At 37.7% G+C, this 14654-nt stretch overlaps 1 protein-coding gene across 2 annotated transcripts in view; it reads left to right on the top strand.

Annotated features, from left to right (window-relative positions):
* Positions 1 to 14654, top strand: part of OCA2 (OCA2 melanosomal transmembrane protein) — a 199257-nt gene that overhangs the window by 111405 nt on the left and 73198 nt on the right. For both annotated transcript variants that reach the window (XM_068681371.1, XM_068681382.1), the window contains 3 exons: positions 5093 to 5240; positions 6807 to 6864; positions 8259 to 8367. In XM_068681371.1, coding sequence (XP_068537472.1) covers positions 5093 to 5240; positions 6807 to 6864; positions 8259 to 8367 — 315 coding nt within the window. The remainder of the gene's footprint in view (positions 1 to 5092; positions 5241 to 6806; positions 6865 to 8258; positions 8368 to 14654) is intronic.

Genomic DNA, 14654 nt, shown 5'->3' with positions numbered 1-14654 from the left:
TTCCTTTTTTTCCCCCTTTAGTTAAATTGTTTAGTTAATAATAAGCTTTCCATAATAATAATAATAATAATAATAATAATAATAATAATAATAATAATAATAATAATAATATATTTTTTTTCCCTTTAATTAAATTATCCTTATCTCAACCTGTGAGTTGTTCTTTACTTTGCTTCTTCCCCTCCTCATCTAAGGAGGGGGGGAGTGAGAGAGCAGTTGTGGCGTTTAGCTGCCTAATACGGTAAAACCACCACAGTGCCTGGAAAGACCATGGGAAAGGCCCTCCTGGAAGCAATGTCAAGGCACATGCAAGACAAGCAGGTGATCTGAGACAACCAGTATGCCTTCACCAAGGGCAAATTGTGCTTGATGAATCTGGTGTCCTTCTATGATGGAGTGACTGCATCACTTAACAGGGGAGAGCTGACCAATGTCATCTACCTGGACTTCTGTAAGGCCTTTGACACAGTCCCACATGACATCCTGGTCTCCAAATTGGGGAGAGATGGATTTGAAAGGTGGACCCTTCAGTGGATAAGGAATTGGCATGAAGGTCACACACACAGAGTGATGGTCAATGGCTCTATGACCAAGTGAAGGCTGGTGATGAGTGGTGTCCCTCAGGGGTCCATCTTGGGACTGGAAATATTTAAGATCTTTGTCAACAACAGACAACGGGACTGAGAGCACCCTCAGCAAATTTGCAAATGACACCAAGCTGAGTAGTGCAGTTGATACAACAGAAGGAAGGCATGCCATCCAAAGAGACCTGTACAAGGTTGAGAAGTGGGGAAAAGTATGTAGAAAAACAACAACAACAACAACGAAAAGTGGGTAGAACCTAATGAGGTTCTACAGGTCTAAGTGCAAGGTGCTGCACCTGGCTCAGTGAAACCCCAGACATGAGCACAGATTGGGAGAAGAACTCATTGAGAGCAGCCCTGCAGAGAAGGACTTGGGGGTTCTGGTGGACAAAAAGCTTGACATGAGCCAGCAGTGTGTGCTTGCAGCCCAGAAGACCGACTGCATCCTGGGCTGCATCAACAGGGGAACAGTCAGAAGGGTGAGGGAGGTGATTGTTCCCCTTCTCTACCACCTGGAGTCCTGCATCCAGGTCTGGGGCCCCCAGCATAAGAATGATGTTGATCTGTTAAAGTGGGTCCAGAGGAGGGCCACACATATAATCAGAGGGCTAGAGCACCTCTGCTATGAAGAAAGGCTGAGAGAGCTGGGGATGTTCAGTCTACGGAAGAGAATGTTCTGGGGAGACCTCACTTCAATACTTACAGAGGGCTTATAAAAAAAAAAAAAAAAAAAAAAAAAAAGAGCAGCTTTTTGCTCAGGCAGATAATGATAGGACAAGGGATAATGGTTCTAAACTAAAAGAGGGGAGATTTAAATTAGATGTTAGGAGGAAATTCTTCACTTAGAGGGTGGTGAGGCACTGAAACAGGTTGCCCAGAGAAACTGTGGATGCCCCATCCCTAGCGGTGTTCAAGACCAGGTTGGATGAGATCCTGGGCAATCTGATCTAGTGGGTGACATTTCTGCCTATGGTAGGGGGCTTGGAACTGGATCCTATGGACAAAACAGATTAGCAGCATAGGGATTGTACATTTGCTGATCCCTTTTTTTTTTTTTTTTTTTTTAAATCCAAGAGATATGACAAAATATTATTTTCTTGTTGGAAATGGACTTTCTAGCAAAAAAAAAGAGTCTGTGAAAAAACAATGGTAGGTATTCTTCTATAGTACCTTGTGGACTTTATGAATGCACCATTTTCACAAAGATTTTTTGATATCATATAATGGGATAATAAACGTAGGCTGAGCCACAGTAAGGTTAACCTTGCAAAAAACCTGCAGACTGGGTTTTCCTGGATGAGTGAGTGGAGTCAGCGTGCCCTGACCATCACCTCCCATCTGAGTAGGGGACGGAAACTGATGGAAATGTGGAAATGAGGTATGAGACCTTCTCACTCAAGGCCAGCCAAATGCTGTCCTATTGCCTTAGCTATAGTTTCAAAGTAATTGATAATTACCTGAAGCTTTATAAACTCTTGTCACTTGTGTTTAACACAGTTAAAAGATCAGTTGTTCCCAAACTGTACAGGTTGATACCCAAGTGGATTTGCAGACCTGAGATGGCAGGACTAGATAAAGGCCCAAAGGTTTGTGGTTGGGTTCAGTGTTCTCAATGACATCAAGGGTATTGCATTATATTTCCTTCACAACAAAAACTACTGCTAACACATGCATATATATACACATATATACAGCACCTGGTGCCATAAAACACATTTACAATAAAAATGTGCCTGGAACTGAAAAAGGAAGAACTTTCTGTTAGAAGGTTTTGTTAAAAACTTGGAAAAACTCTTCAGAACTTCTTGGCATAAATGGAGTAGCAGCGTAAAAGATGTATTGACTCTTCTGATTTTTGCAGGTCATGTTGCTCTGAAGTGAATTTCACAACCGCTTAGATGTTTGCATGCTTGGGATGTTTAGAAAACTAAAGAGTCTGAACAATAAAGCATGCACTTGCTGTACATAAAGGCAAGATCAAAGCCATGTGAAAACACATATTTTTTAACACAGATGAGATTTTGCTGAGCCTGGAGACTAGCCCCACAGCATTTCAGACATGGAGCAGGAATGTGCAATCCAGCTGAGCTGCTTTCTGCTCTGTGGTTTTGTTTGTGGCACAGATATAGTGATGTTAGCTGTTCCTTTCCGAAAGAACGATGATAAAGACTCTGTGAAAATTCCCACTGGGGATCTGCATCTCATTTAGAGGATGAAAGATTCAACTTTTTTCCATCAGCAAAATCCTTGGTGACATTTCAGTTGGAAAGGATAAGAGAAATGTGGCAGGATGAACAGACAATTGTGAACAGACATGGAGAGAGAATTTTTACAAGGGCAAGTAGTTATGGGACAAGTGATAGTGATAATGGTTTTTAAACTGAAAGAGGACAGATTTGGAGCAGATGTTCAGAAGAAATTCTTCATTACGAGGGTGGTGAGGCACTGGAACTGGCTGCACAGATTTGTGTAAGCCCCATCCCTGGAGGTGTTCAAAGCCAGGCTGGATGGGGCTGTGAGCAGCCTGACCTGGTGAGAACCATGGCAGGGCAGGCTGAAATTAGATGGTCTTCAAGGTGCCTCCCAACCCAAACCATTGTTTGATCCTATGATCAGAAAAGGTGTTGCAGCAAAGACAGCCTGTCAGAAGCAGAATAGCAAACTGGATAATTATGCTTCATGAGCATTTGCCAGGGAAAAAAACAACAAACAAACAAACAAACAAACAAAAACCCCAAACAACAAACAAACAAACAAACAAAAACAACCAAACAACAACAACAACAACAAAAAAAACCACATTCTCTCTCTTGAACCAATGGCAAGAGTTTATAAGCCACAGTCTATTGGACTTAAAATGTTGTGAGAGAACAGAACAAAAAGGACCGTTCACCTGTTGAGGGGGATTTTCCTCCTTCATATGCTCAAATTAAATACAGACGTTTCTATTTAATTTAGTGTAGGGAAGCTTGAAGGGTGGTAGAAATATCTCTTTCACCCTGAAGAACTTAGGAAGGTTTTTCAAAGGAAAAAAAATCCACCAATCATAAGGTTTAAAATATGTTTTTTGTACAGCTCCGATCCACCCTAATCCTCAAAAACAAACAAATGAACAAACAAACAAATAAATATATTTGGTTGGAAGCAGAAGATTAGCTGTGGTTTAAAGCTCTGTCTCTTTCTTCTTTATGTTCTGGAAGAGAACAGAAAATCACTGCTGATATATTTGTGGGTGTCACAACTGCTGATGGAAATGTAAATGATGGCTAGAATGGGCATCAGCACAAACTCATGTGGATCCTCTGATAAGACTTGTTTTAATACAATGCAGTATCAGATTAATCTCCTGGCATAATCCTGGTATAATCCTGGCAAGAATCAATCACCAAGGTGGTAGATTCTGCACCTCTGATACATGTAGTGTTTTTTTTTTTTTTTTTTTTTTTTAGAAATGATTTAGATGAGCACTGATTGTTTAATAACCTTGAAATTTGGCTTTGTATAGTGTGAATTTACTTTTTCAGTCTTACATCATAAAGCCAAGGCAAAGATAATTGTTTTGATGGCTTGCAAACTGTGTGTTCATCTAGAGATGTGACCAATAGACAATGTGAGTCATCTGCTGTTCATCAGCTGTTCAGGCAAGTTATGATGTCTCTGGACACCCTTACTTTTATTCTGAAATGTTTGAGTTCTGTCAAGTCTTATTTCCTCTTACGGTCAATCTTTACATGATTCACTCTGTATCATAGCTATAAATACATGGTACAAAGGTGTCCATTTCTTAAGATAAGAACAATTTGCACATTAAATAGGGATCTTAACATATAAAGCCATGAATTCTCGACACTTTCTCTTCAGTGATATAAAATTTGATGGAAAAAAAAAAAGGAAGTGGAAGTATCCTGTTAGTTCATCAAGAAATATTTCTGCACGCAGTTTCTGAATGAATATTCAGCATTCATTTATTTATTCCTCAAAAATTTCCAGGAATTTCCTGGAAAAACCAAAGGATATTTTTTGCATGCCCAATCTAATGCCTGTCCTCAACAGGAGCACACACTTTTCAGTCATTCTCCAAGGTCTTGACAATACTGGAAAAAATAAACCAAAACATTCAAAATCCTGACAACATTTTGGAGGCTGATTTGAAGTGTTAATAAGTCTGTTTAAACTTACACAGGACCAGATATCACTCAGGCCTGCATTTTAGTATTATATTAATATATACTGGTTGTCATATGTAATTGTTTGTAGACAGTACTTTTTTTTTTAAATGACTTTGAGATTAATTTATATACAATTTTGAAATGTTCATACTGATTTTCCATTCCCTTCAGCTCTGCAAAATGAATGGTAAAAGCAGCTGTCAAAGTGGCAAATTGTTGGGAAACCATTCCAATTATTTTAAGAGCTTTGAGTCCAGAATGCCTTCCACATATTTTGTGGGTCTCTGGTTTTATATGCATTGCACCTGCTTTAACATAAGCAATTTTGCTTCTTTTTAGAGCTGAAACATGAGATCTATGTTTGGAGGTTGACTGCACAGCGCATTAACCCTGCCAGCAGGGAAGAGACTGCTGTAAAATGCCTCTTGATGCAGAAGGTGCTGACTCTGGAGATGCTGCTGAGGAAGAAGCTTAGGACGTTCCACAAGTGAGTGGGTGCCAGCGTGTGCCACCTCCCTTGCTCCCACTCTTGATAGGATGAGCTGTAGACACGGGTGGTTTGTTGGACTGACACAGAGCTCCTCATTTCAGACTACAGCTGGAAATGATACTGTGGCTTTGCTAATGTCTTCAGTGGGATGAGACCTATACTCTTAGTTGTCTTTTAATCAGATGTGTGTTGGGGCAAGTACGAAGAGCCACCCTCAGCCTCAGTATTTTTGGAAAAAACCCTAACGTGTAGAGTTTGGAAAATATATGTCAATAGGATCCAAACATAAAGGCCTAGAAATTTCATATAACTTTTGTTTTAAAAAGATCACATATACTTCATTATGCTTTTCTTTGCAGTAGTGACTACAATGTAGTAAAATGCTGCAAATTCTTTTCTGCTGAAAAATTCAAGTGTTCTTCAGTGAACTGTTGAGTTTGAGAAACATACCACTATTGATTTACTGCATTTTAAAATTGTTTTGTAATCAAGCCATCAGTGTTGACCTGAGCATAGGCATAATTAACCATTTTTGTATAGAAAAGTAGTTTCTATAAACCAGGACTAATAAGATGCTAACCCTATTTTGTTTAGGTTACAGCAAAACTAGCTGTTATGCAATGGAATTTGATGTCTGAGAATGGCGGTGATAAATTCTCTTAACTTGAATTGACTCTAGACTAAAGTGAAAATGAAATAGCTTTATTTATTTATTTTTTTTAATTAATAAACATGCTAATTAAATACACAGTATGAACAAGGGAATGTAAATAAGATGTCTTAAGCCATTCCAGTAATAATTTTTACTTAAGAATTTACTTATTTTTTTTTCACTTAATAATTTTTGCTTATATTGTGCACTTTGAACAGAGTGACAAACAAGTCTGTTACTTCAATTAAAAAAAAAAAAAAGTAACATTGAATTTACAATACTCAAAGGGGAGCTTTCTGAAGTATACATGAAAATGGTACATTTAATTTGAAAATCAGGATTTCTCCAGCACAAGTACATTTATAGCAATGTAAAAATTCATTAGTATTAACAACAGAGCTCCCAAACTGCAACCCCTACAGCCTTTTGCTGGAGGGCTGACTATGCTGATAACACAACTATTTAATAAGTTTAATAAGTTATTCAGATTGTAAAAACTTCATTATAAAATGCAAATGTAACACATATGTGTTCTGACTTGTTAGCACATGACCCTTGTTTTATCGCAGATGGGCACACATCATCTTCTGAAACTATTAAGGGAACTACATATTGCATGTAGCCAGCTCCTATACAAACGTTCATACTCTGGATGCTTGCTCCTTCCAAGCCTGTGGCACTTTTCATGAACTTAACTGTATGTACTAGTAGCGCTTGTTACAAAAGTGGGGTCTTAAGTGACCTGTAACTGGAATTTTGCTACTGACCATGTTGCACACAGTTCCTTTCTGGTATGAGATACTCCTTATGGGTAAAAGGATGATCTGGTTGTGATGAGAGGGATTTATTCCAATACGTTTGGCAGAACTCTAATTTCACACTGGAAAAAAGCAGGTGTCATTTTCTTTCAGGCAAATTTCACAAGAAGATAAAAACTGGGAAACAAATATTCAGGAACTTCAGAAAAAAGTAAGTAGATGGCAGTTCTTCTCAGTTCCAGTGTAAGTGGACCTATGCCTTTGTATGGAGAGAGTCTTTTGAACCCAATGCAAATTTAATAACTCTCATGATAGCAGAAAAGCTGGCAGGCAGGCTGGCTGGCCTCAGCTGAACAGGGTTACTGAACCATGTTGTGAGTGTTTGTCAGGTTTTATACTTATGTTCCTTAGAAAAAAGTTGCTTAAAGGATCAATAAATGATTCAGCAGTGTTTTCTTAAAATTTTAATCTATGGCCAGAGAGACCCAGGAAGTGTCAATAGGTTGTTTATAACCATGATGCATGACGGTAGAGTACACTCCTGCTGATGTACCTAATACCAATTCTAATTTACTACATTGTCTGTGACACGCCTGCTTGATTATTCAAGTATAGATAAACCACTTGCAGGAATTCTTTTTTCTTTGTTGTGCACACATTAACACTGCTTATGTCTTTTATGCCAAAGCTGAGTCTGACAAGACATGTACTCTGTAGTGGGATTAATTTCAACTAAATGTAAATGTCTAAATGTCACATCCTCTCCATCTCATTAGCACTAATGAGTACTGGCCTGTGCTTGGGAACTCATGTCCTTGGTTGGGACCTCTCTGTCCTATATGTCATACCAAAACAGAACAAGGTCAACAGGACTATCTGATTAGTTTTTACACTTTTTTTTTTTTTTTTTCAAAGCATTGCATAAATGACAAACTTATTAAAGAGCAGAGATTTAATTGTACTTCTGTAGAGCTTTAAACTGTGTGGAAGAGACTGGAAATGAGAGATACTGAGGCTGGGAGAAGGTGATTCCCTGGGTTGGTGGTAAAAGTGAGATCAGAGTACAGAATCAGGGGCACAGTGGAAAGTGGCTGGGTCTGAGGGTGAGAGCATGAGGAGCTCTGGGCACAGGGGAACAGGAGCTGCATAGGGATTAGGGATTGGCATGTCCTTGAATGTTCCACAGGAAGCATATGGATCTGGCCTCTAGGTTGGGTTATAGATTTTCAGAGAATAATTGCAACAAAGGGTGATTTTGTCCAGGGTTGTGAAACCACAGAGCACCTGAAGTTCTGTCTATAGTAGAAACTGTTTCAACCATACAATTATGTAATGATGTTGTGATAAGGTTAGTTGGACACATCTAGGTGTATTCAGCAGTTAGCTGCTTGCATTTCTTAGCTTCACATTGGGCCTTTGTTCCTACATATTCAAGATATAGTGTACATGAAATGCTTCAACTTAAATATTTATGTCTTTTATGCTGAAGAAGGATATACAATACAGGAACAGCAGTTTGTACTTCACACATGCTCTTTTGAACTTAATGCATAATAGATAGCTCCTTCTTTAATACAGTTACTCAATTCTTTTTCCTCTTTACAGCACAGAATAACAGACAAAATCCTTCTTATCAAATGCCTGACTGTGCTGGGATGTGTTATTCTTATGTTTTTTCTCAACTCATTTGTTCCCGGTGTCTACCTAGATCTTGGTAAGTTTCATAGTTTTGTTCTATTTAGTTGAAATAAATAAATAAATAAAATAAATCAAAACAACAACAAAGCCAGCCAAATTGTAAGATTTTTCTGAGTCTGTCAGTTCAGAAAGCTCTTTTCTTTATGTTCCTTGCCTCACAATTTCACCAGATTAATCAGAACAGCAGTTTCTCAGAACAGGTTTTTGAAATGCAGTCACGTCTTAGTCACCCCAGGAGGAGTAGCAGGTAGAGCTCATAACTTCATTTTTCTGACTTCCCAATATTAGCTAGGTGGGTAAACATTACAGAATGAGCAAATTTGACCTTAGCATGATCTCACTGTAGATATGAATAAATGACAAAAATTCATCCCGGAGATCAGAAATTGTTCCCAAGTAAGGAACAAAGTAGTCTGGCATTATTTCTTCAGTATAGATACCTCTTTATGTGACTTCCAGTCATCATTGCATTATCACCAGAATAAATAATTTCCCAAACTAAAAAAAGGAAGACACTATATATGTGTGAAATAAAAATAACATGTATACTTTCTAAGCTTAGACTTATATGTGTGGATTTTTATACAGTTATGTGTGTATCTACGTGTGGACATGTTCTACGTATCCTAACAATAGAACCAAATTAAAATTCACATATAACTAAAGGGGAGTCATAAAACCTGCCTGTGCATTGGCCTATGAAAATTAAAAATATATTTTTGGCTGCTGAGCACTTACAGTTTCTGAATCCCCCACTGTGTACATCCAGTGACTGAAAGATGCAACAGTCTTGAAGAAGAGTAACTCATAATGAATAAAGCATTGATTGAACTGTACTATAGATTTTTATTATGCCTCATAGGGCTAGTTTTAGCTGTACAGTGGCAATCAGGTTGAGGAAAGGGTGTCAAACAGTGACACTAGTGGCATGGCTGCTTTGTCAACTTCCTTGTTCCAGAGTATTTGTTGTGATGGACAAATCATGATGGGTGATTTAATCCAATAAATAATATTGGCTGCTAAGAAGTTCTAAGCTGTACTGATGCATTATAAGCACAAAACTGCAACTTTACTAAAGAGTAGGAAGAAGCCGGAATTGAAGACACTTGAAGGCATTTGAAGTCAGTGTGGCTAAGAATATAAGGAAGGAGCTCACATCAGCAATTTAAGAAATCAATTTTCACCCTTACTTTTCTGCCTCAGATAAGTAGACACTGAACCATGTAGGATTTTCTGAAGTAAACCCATAATCTAAAAGTGTTTTTGAAAACCCGCAGTCAGTCAGTAAAGGCCATATAGCGCTGGTTGCATATGCCCCTGGTAAGATATTCTTTCAAAACTTCAGAGTAGTTGGAGTACTAGAAGAAACCTAATAAATGATGACTGTTTTTTTGTCCTACTTCATGTCAGTAAAATAAATGAAAAACATGACATGGTTGGCAGCTCAGGTTTCTTTTATTCACTAGTTGATCTTCAGGTGTAACCTTGAGAGTAAACATGGACTGTATGTGTTCTGTGTAGCTTCCCCCTGTTCTGTATTCACAGCAAGCCTGTCAGATTAATGGAAAAGTGTTATTAAATCATATGCATAATTTCTAATAACATTTAACGGAACCTACAGACTTATACCAAGGTCTCATTGTTGACTGCTGAATTCCACTGTCTTGATGCTTGCTGCCACTTATTTATCATTACTGAAGATAGTGCTGCTATGAGTTTCTATGGATTTTAGTCCTCCAGTGCATGCAAATAAATTTCATAAAATACAGCACTTGCACTCTGGTGGTTTGGTTAAATTTGTTCAATAAATTTTTTGCATAAAAATGAAAGGAGATTGTAGTTCAGTGTTTAATTTCCTAACAGAATAATGTTTTATACAGAAGCTTATGTGTTAGAAATCTAATAACTTTTAATTGCATTTGGAAGAGTGAATTAGAAAGATTATAGAATTCTTTATCTGTCCCCAGCCCTGATACAATTTTTCCATTATGAACTTGGAATCATTGATATAATTTGAGGGAACTTACGTTTTAATTTAAATTATAAAGTTTGCATACTTAACTCTCTTTTAAAATGCAGAACACTTTTCTATTCAGCTTTCTTTTACCTGCTCATCAGTTTTTTTAGTATAATTCTATGAGATATGAAAGATTAATATGGAGACTTTAAATAAACAAATATGGCAAACTTTAGACTTCTACAGTACTTTCATTCTGTTCCTATGGGATATTACTTTGTTGATAAATCATTGGTAAAGCATCTCAGAAAAGATAACAAGAGAGGAAAATAAAGCCCCTTTGATGTTTCTACTTGGCTCCTATTTTGACTTCAAGTTTTAGGCAGGCGTGTCTAGAGCTTTGAACTATAATAAGTTTCCCCTACAGAGACAAAAGATTGTTTTTTTTTAAACTAAAATAAAACAAGAGATTTTATTGGAATAGAATCTAGAATATTTGTTTATTTATGTTAAGGGATGCTCAGATTGACCAGTTCAGACAGAATAGACAAAATCAATTTATAAGCTACTTCCTTTGGGGTAGGTCCTTTCTCTTTGGTTTGGTTTCAGTCATTTCAGTGATTTGCTGAGCTACTGTGATCTCTGTGCAGTTCCTTTGAGTATCCATCACTGCTGTTGCTCTGCTTTTGTCTGCCTCCCTCAGTGACCTCTGCATGCGGTGGAAGTACCTCATTCCTTGCAGACCCCTTACAATCATTCTTCCTTCCACCTCTGGACCCTCTCTTCTTAGGGCAAGGTTCAGTCATTTCTGAGACAGTGGAAGGTCCTCTCCTCCTTTTAAAGGGTTGCAACAGATGCTTCGATAATCCTTATGGATCCTTTCCAACTCGGGATATTCTATGATTTTATGATTCTTTTGGTCTCATCTTCAGGAAACCTATGCCAGTGCTATGTCAGCTACACAGTAAAGAAGTGCCACCTGTGTTCCAGTTTGTGCCCATTGCCTCTTGTCCTGGCACTGGGCACACTGGGCTCCATCTTCATTGCATTCTTCCTTCAGGTATTTATAAACATTGATGAGATTCCCCTGTGAGACTCTGCCATATTAAACAGTCCCAGCTCTCTCAACCTCCTCATAGGAGGGGTGCTCCAGTCATTTGATCATCTTGGTGGACCTCTGTTGGACTCTTTCCAGCATGTTCATGTCTCTCTTTTACAGGGTGCCCAGAACTGAACTCAACACTCCAGCTGTGGTCTCACCAATGCTGAGTAGGAGGTGAGGATCACTTCTCTTGACCCTCTTGTCCTGCTGGCAATGCTTCATCTAATGCAGCCAAAAATACCATTAGCTTTAGAAGCAAGGGTACACTGCTGATTCATGTTCAATCTGGTGTCTCCCAGGACTCCAAAGTCCTTTTCTACAGAGCTGCTTCCCAGCTGGATGGCCCCTGACATACTGGTACCTTGGGTTATTTCTCACCAGGTGCAGCTTTTTGCACTTCTCTGTGCTGACCTTCATGAGATTTCTGTGAGCCCACCTCTTCAGCCTGACAAATACACTTTGGATGGCTGCACAGCCCTCTTGTGTGTCACTCATACCCCCTGAGTTTAGATTCTCTACCTAGAGAATCTCAGTCAGGTCCTCATCCATCCTCTGGTAGAGCTCCATGTACTCCAGCAGTCATAGACTGCAGCACACCCTGCTCTTCTCCCCAGCCTGTTCTTTCTAAAGAGCGCGCATCCTACTTCTCCAACACTCCAGACATAGGAGCTATCCCACCACATCCCCATGATGCCAATAAATCATAAACCCTGAGGGAGCAATCATGTCTTTTTGTGTTTCTGTTGAGTGGTTTTGTCTTCACACCATTGCCTGATCTCAGTCTGGTTCCTTTCATGCTGTGGATGCTTGTGATCCTTCAGACACCTATGTTGAAGCTAATTATCTTCAGCTGCCCTTAAAATAATCTGTGCAGGAGATCAATAATCAGTGGAGGTGATTAACCACTGTGATGTGCCTGACCTGCTTTAGAGGGGTAATTCATGAAAAGAGTCACTTTACGTTATTTCACTCTTCATGTGCCAGAGGGTCTCTTCTCAATTTATACTGAGTTTCAGTTACAGATAAGAACAAAACCAAAACAGGTAGATGGAATTTTGGTTTGGTTATTCATTTTTTGGGGATTTCAGTATTAACTAAAATCAGATGTAGTATTACTAAACAAAACAGTGTTAGTAAAGAACCTAAACATATGAACTTCTAAAAAAAAATATGATTGTATTAATTTAACAATCATGGTTACCATGAACTTCCTGGGTAAGTTCTATAAATCAACATGGTGCATCACTTCTTTCAAGAAAACCTCCTAGACGTAAAATTTCCCTGTTGTCCTTTCTCTAAAGCTAAAGTTCCTCAATATTTATATACAACGGTTATCTTGTTTGCTGAGAACTCATTTATGTAGTTAAATCTAGTTTCTCTTGGAAAACTCTCCCCTGTCTTCTGTATTCACTATGGTTTTACTTCTGACTGTGAGGTTGTACATTGTACAGCAAATTCTGCTGTATATACCTTTGAGAATCTGTCTCCTTTCAATTTGCTTTGAGTAGTTGTATCTTGCAGCATTGAAACTTTTAAAATCTGTGATTGAAACAATGGAAAAGGAGGGAAAATGTTCTTTTCATTTAATTTAAAATAACTTTTTGTTTGGATGGCCATATTGTGCAGAGCTCCTTTTTATTTTATGGCCAGTGCATTCAAGGAGAAATGTGTTCAGTAGCTGTAGATACAAAAGTCTCCTGTTATCCTGTCACTCCTTTGGATGCCAGTTGTCATATTTTCCGACTAATTTCTGTAATTTACAGAAAATTTGTTGAAATTCACAGGAGAAATTAAATACCTTAATTGGATAAACACATCAGCAGAACAAAACAAAACAAAACAACAACAAAACACAACTCACAACAAATGATTTCTACAGAGAATGTTATGCAAATTATAGCAAAAAGTTTGTCTTAACCTGCAGAGGAGTGACACCTCAACTTCAGGGAAGTGGAGTGGCTCTGAAATCCCTTCCATATAATTTCTCTTGGTTTTCAACCTGCTTTTGTTTAAGTGGATATGTGCAATTTTCAGTTAACACTGTAGTTTACATAGGTGAACCAATAATTCAGAATAGATTAGAGACTGAGTGATACTTTCCTGATGATGAAGAAAGTCCTTCATTACCCTAAAGAACTTCTCAAATTTACTTGAATTTGGTATTGAATCACAGAATGTCAGAAGTTCTGTACTGATATTTACTTGGCTTAGAAACACCAAATCTAGTTCTCCATTAGTGCATTTTAATAACTAACTTAATCCATTTTCTATTCTGCATTATTTTCAATAAGTGGTAAAAGAACTTTTCTGTAGCAATGATTCTTCCTTAAAAACTTTGAGACAGACTGCCAGTATGTGTAAGAGATTTAGCAATGTTTGACTAATGCCAGAAACCATAAGCTTTGAGATCTTTGACTAAATTGTTTAATTCTATTTAATTCTGATTGTTTAATATCACACAGGTGAAATAAATGTAGTCTATGCTGTTTTATTCTGAATGTTTAACTCAGAAAGCTGTGTAAGAAGAACTCTAAGAATTTTAAACAGCTCTTTGAACTGTTATTCTGGAACATTTTTCTCATCTACCATTGGTGGTAAATAGCTTAAACCATCTTATGCTACTCTTTGGTATGATGGTGGAGTTATATATATCTACACTGTTTACAAACAATACAGTCATATATGCAGAATGAAACAAATTAGGTTTTCAAAATGTGTTTGTACCCATAGGAAGGGTAAGGAAAACAGTGTTTATATTTTGGAGATGCTTGCTTTCAGGATAATTTGTGCAAATCTTGTGAAAGGTCCGTTATAGAACTATTCAACTTACTGAAGAGTTATTATTTCATAAAATGTTTGAAAAACAAACAAACAAACAAAAACCCAAACCACTTCACACAAGATCAATTTAAGAAGCCACTGTATAATTGTTTAGTGCTTAAGAACAACAAAAATCCTGGTGAGACAAACAGCTATTAAGCTATAAAAATTGGTGAATGACATATATTTAGGAAAGCATAGGCTTAATGCCAAAGGCTACATTGTTAAGGTTAGCACATCTTGAACCATTTTGTTACTGAATCTAACATTTATCTCCAGGCTAACTAGGAGCTGACATATTACCTGGTTTTAACTGAGGAGAGCTTATTGGCATTGACTGCTAAGTAACCGCTCATATAAGACTGAATTATCAACTATATTTAAATCTGTTAGAGACAATATTTTTTCCCCTAGAGACAATATT

The sequence above is a fragment of the Anas acuta genome, chromosome 1, assembly GCF_963932015.1.
Source record: "Anas acuta chromosome 1, bAnaAcu1.1, whole genome shotgun sequence".
Taxonomy (NCBI): domain Eukaryota; kingdom Metazoa; phylum Chordata; class Aves; order Anseriformes; family Anatidae; genus Anas; species Anas acuta.
Note: the sequence above shows the minus strand (reverse complement) of the source record. Positions and strands in the feature narration are given on the sequence as shown.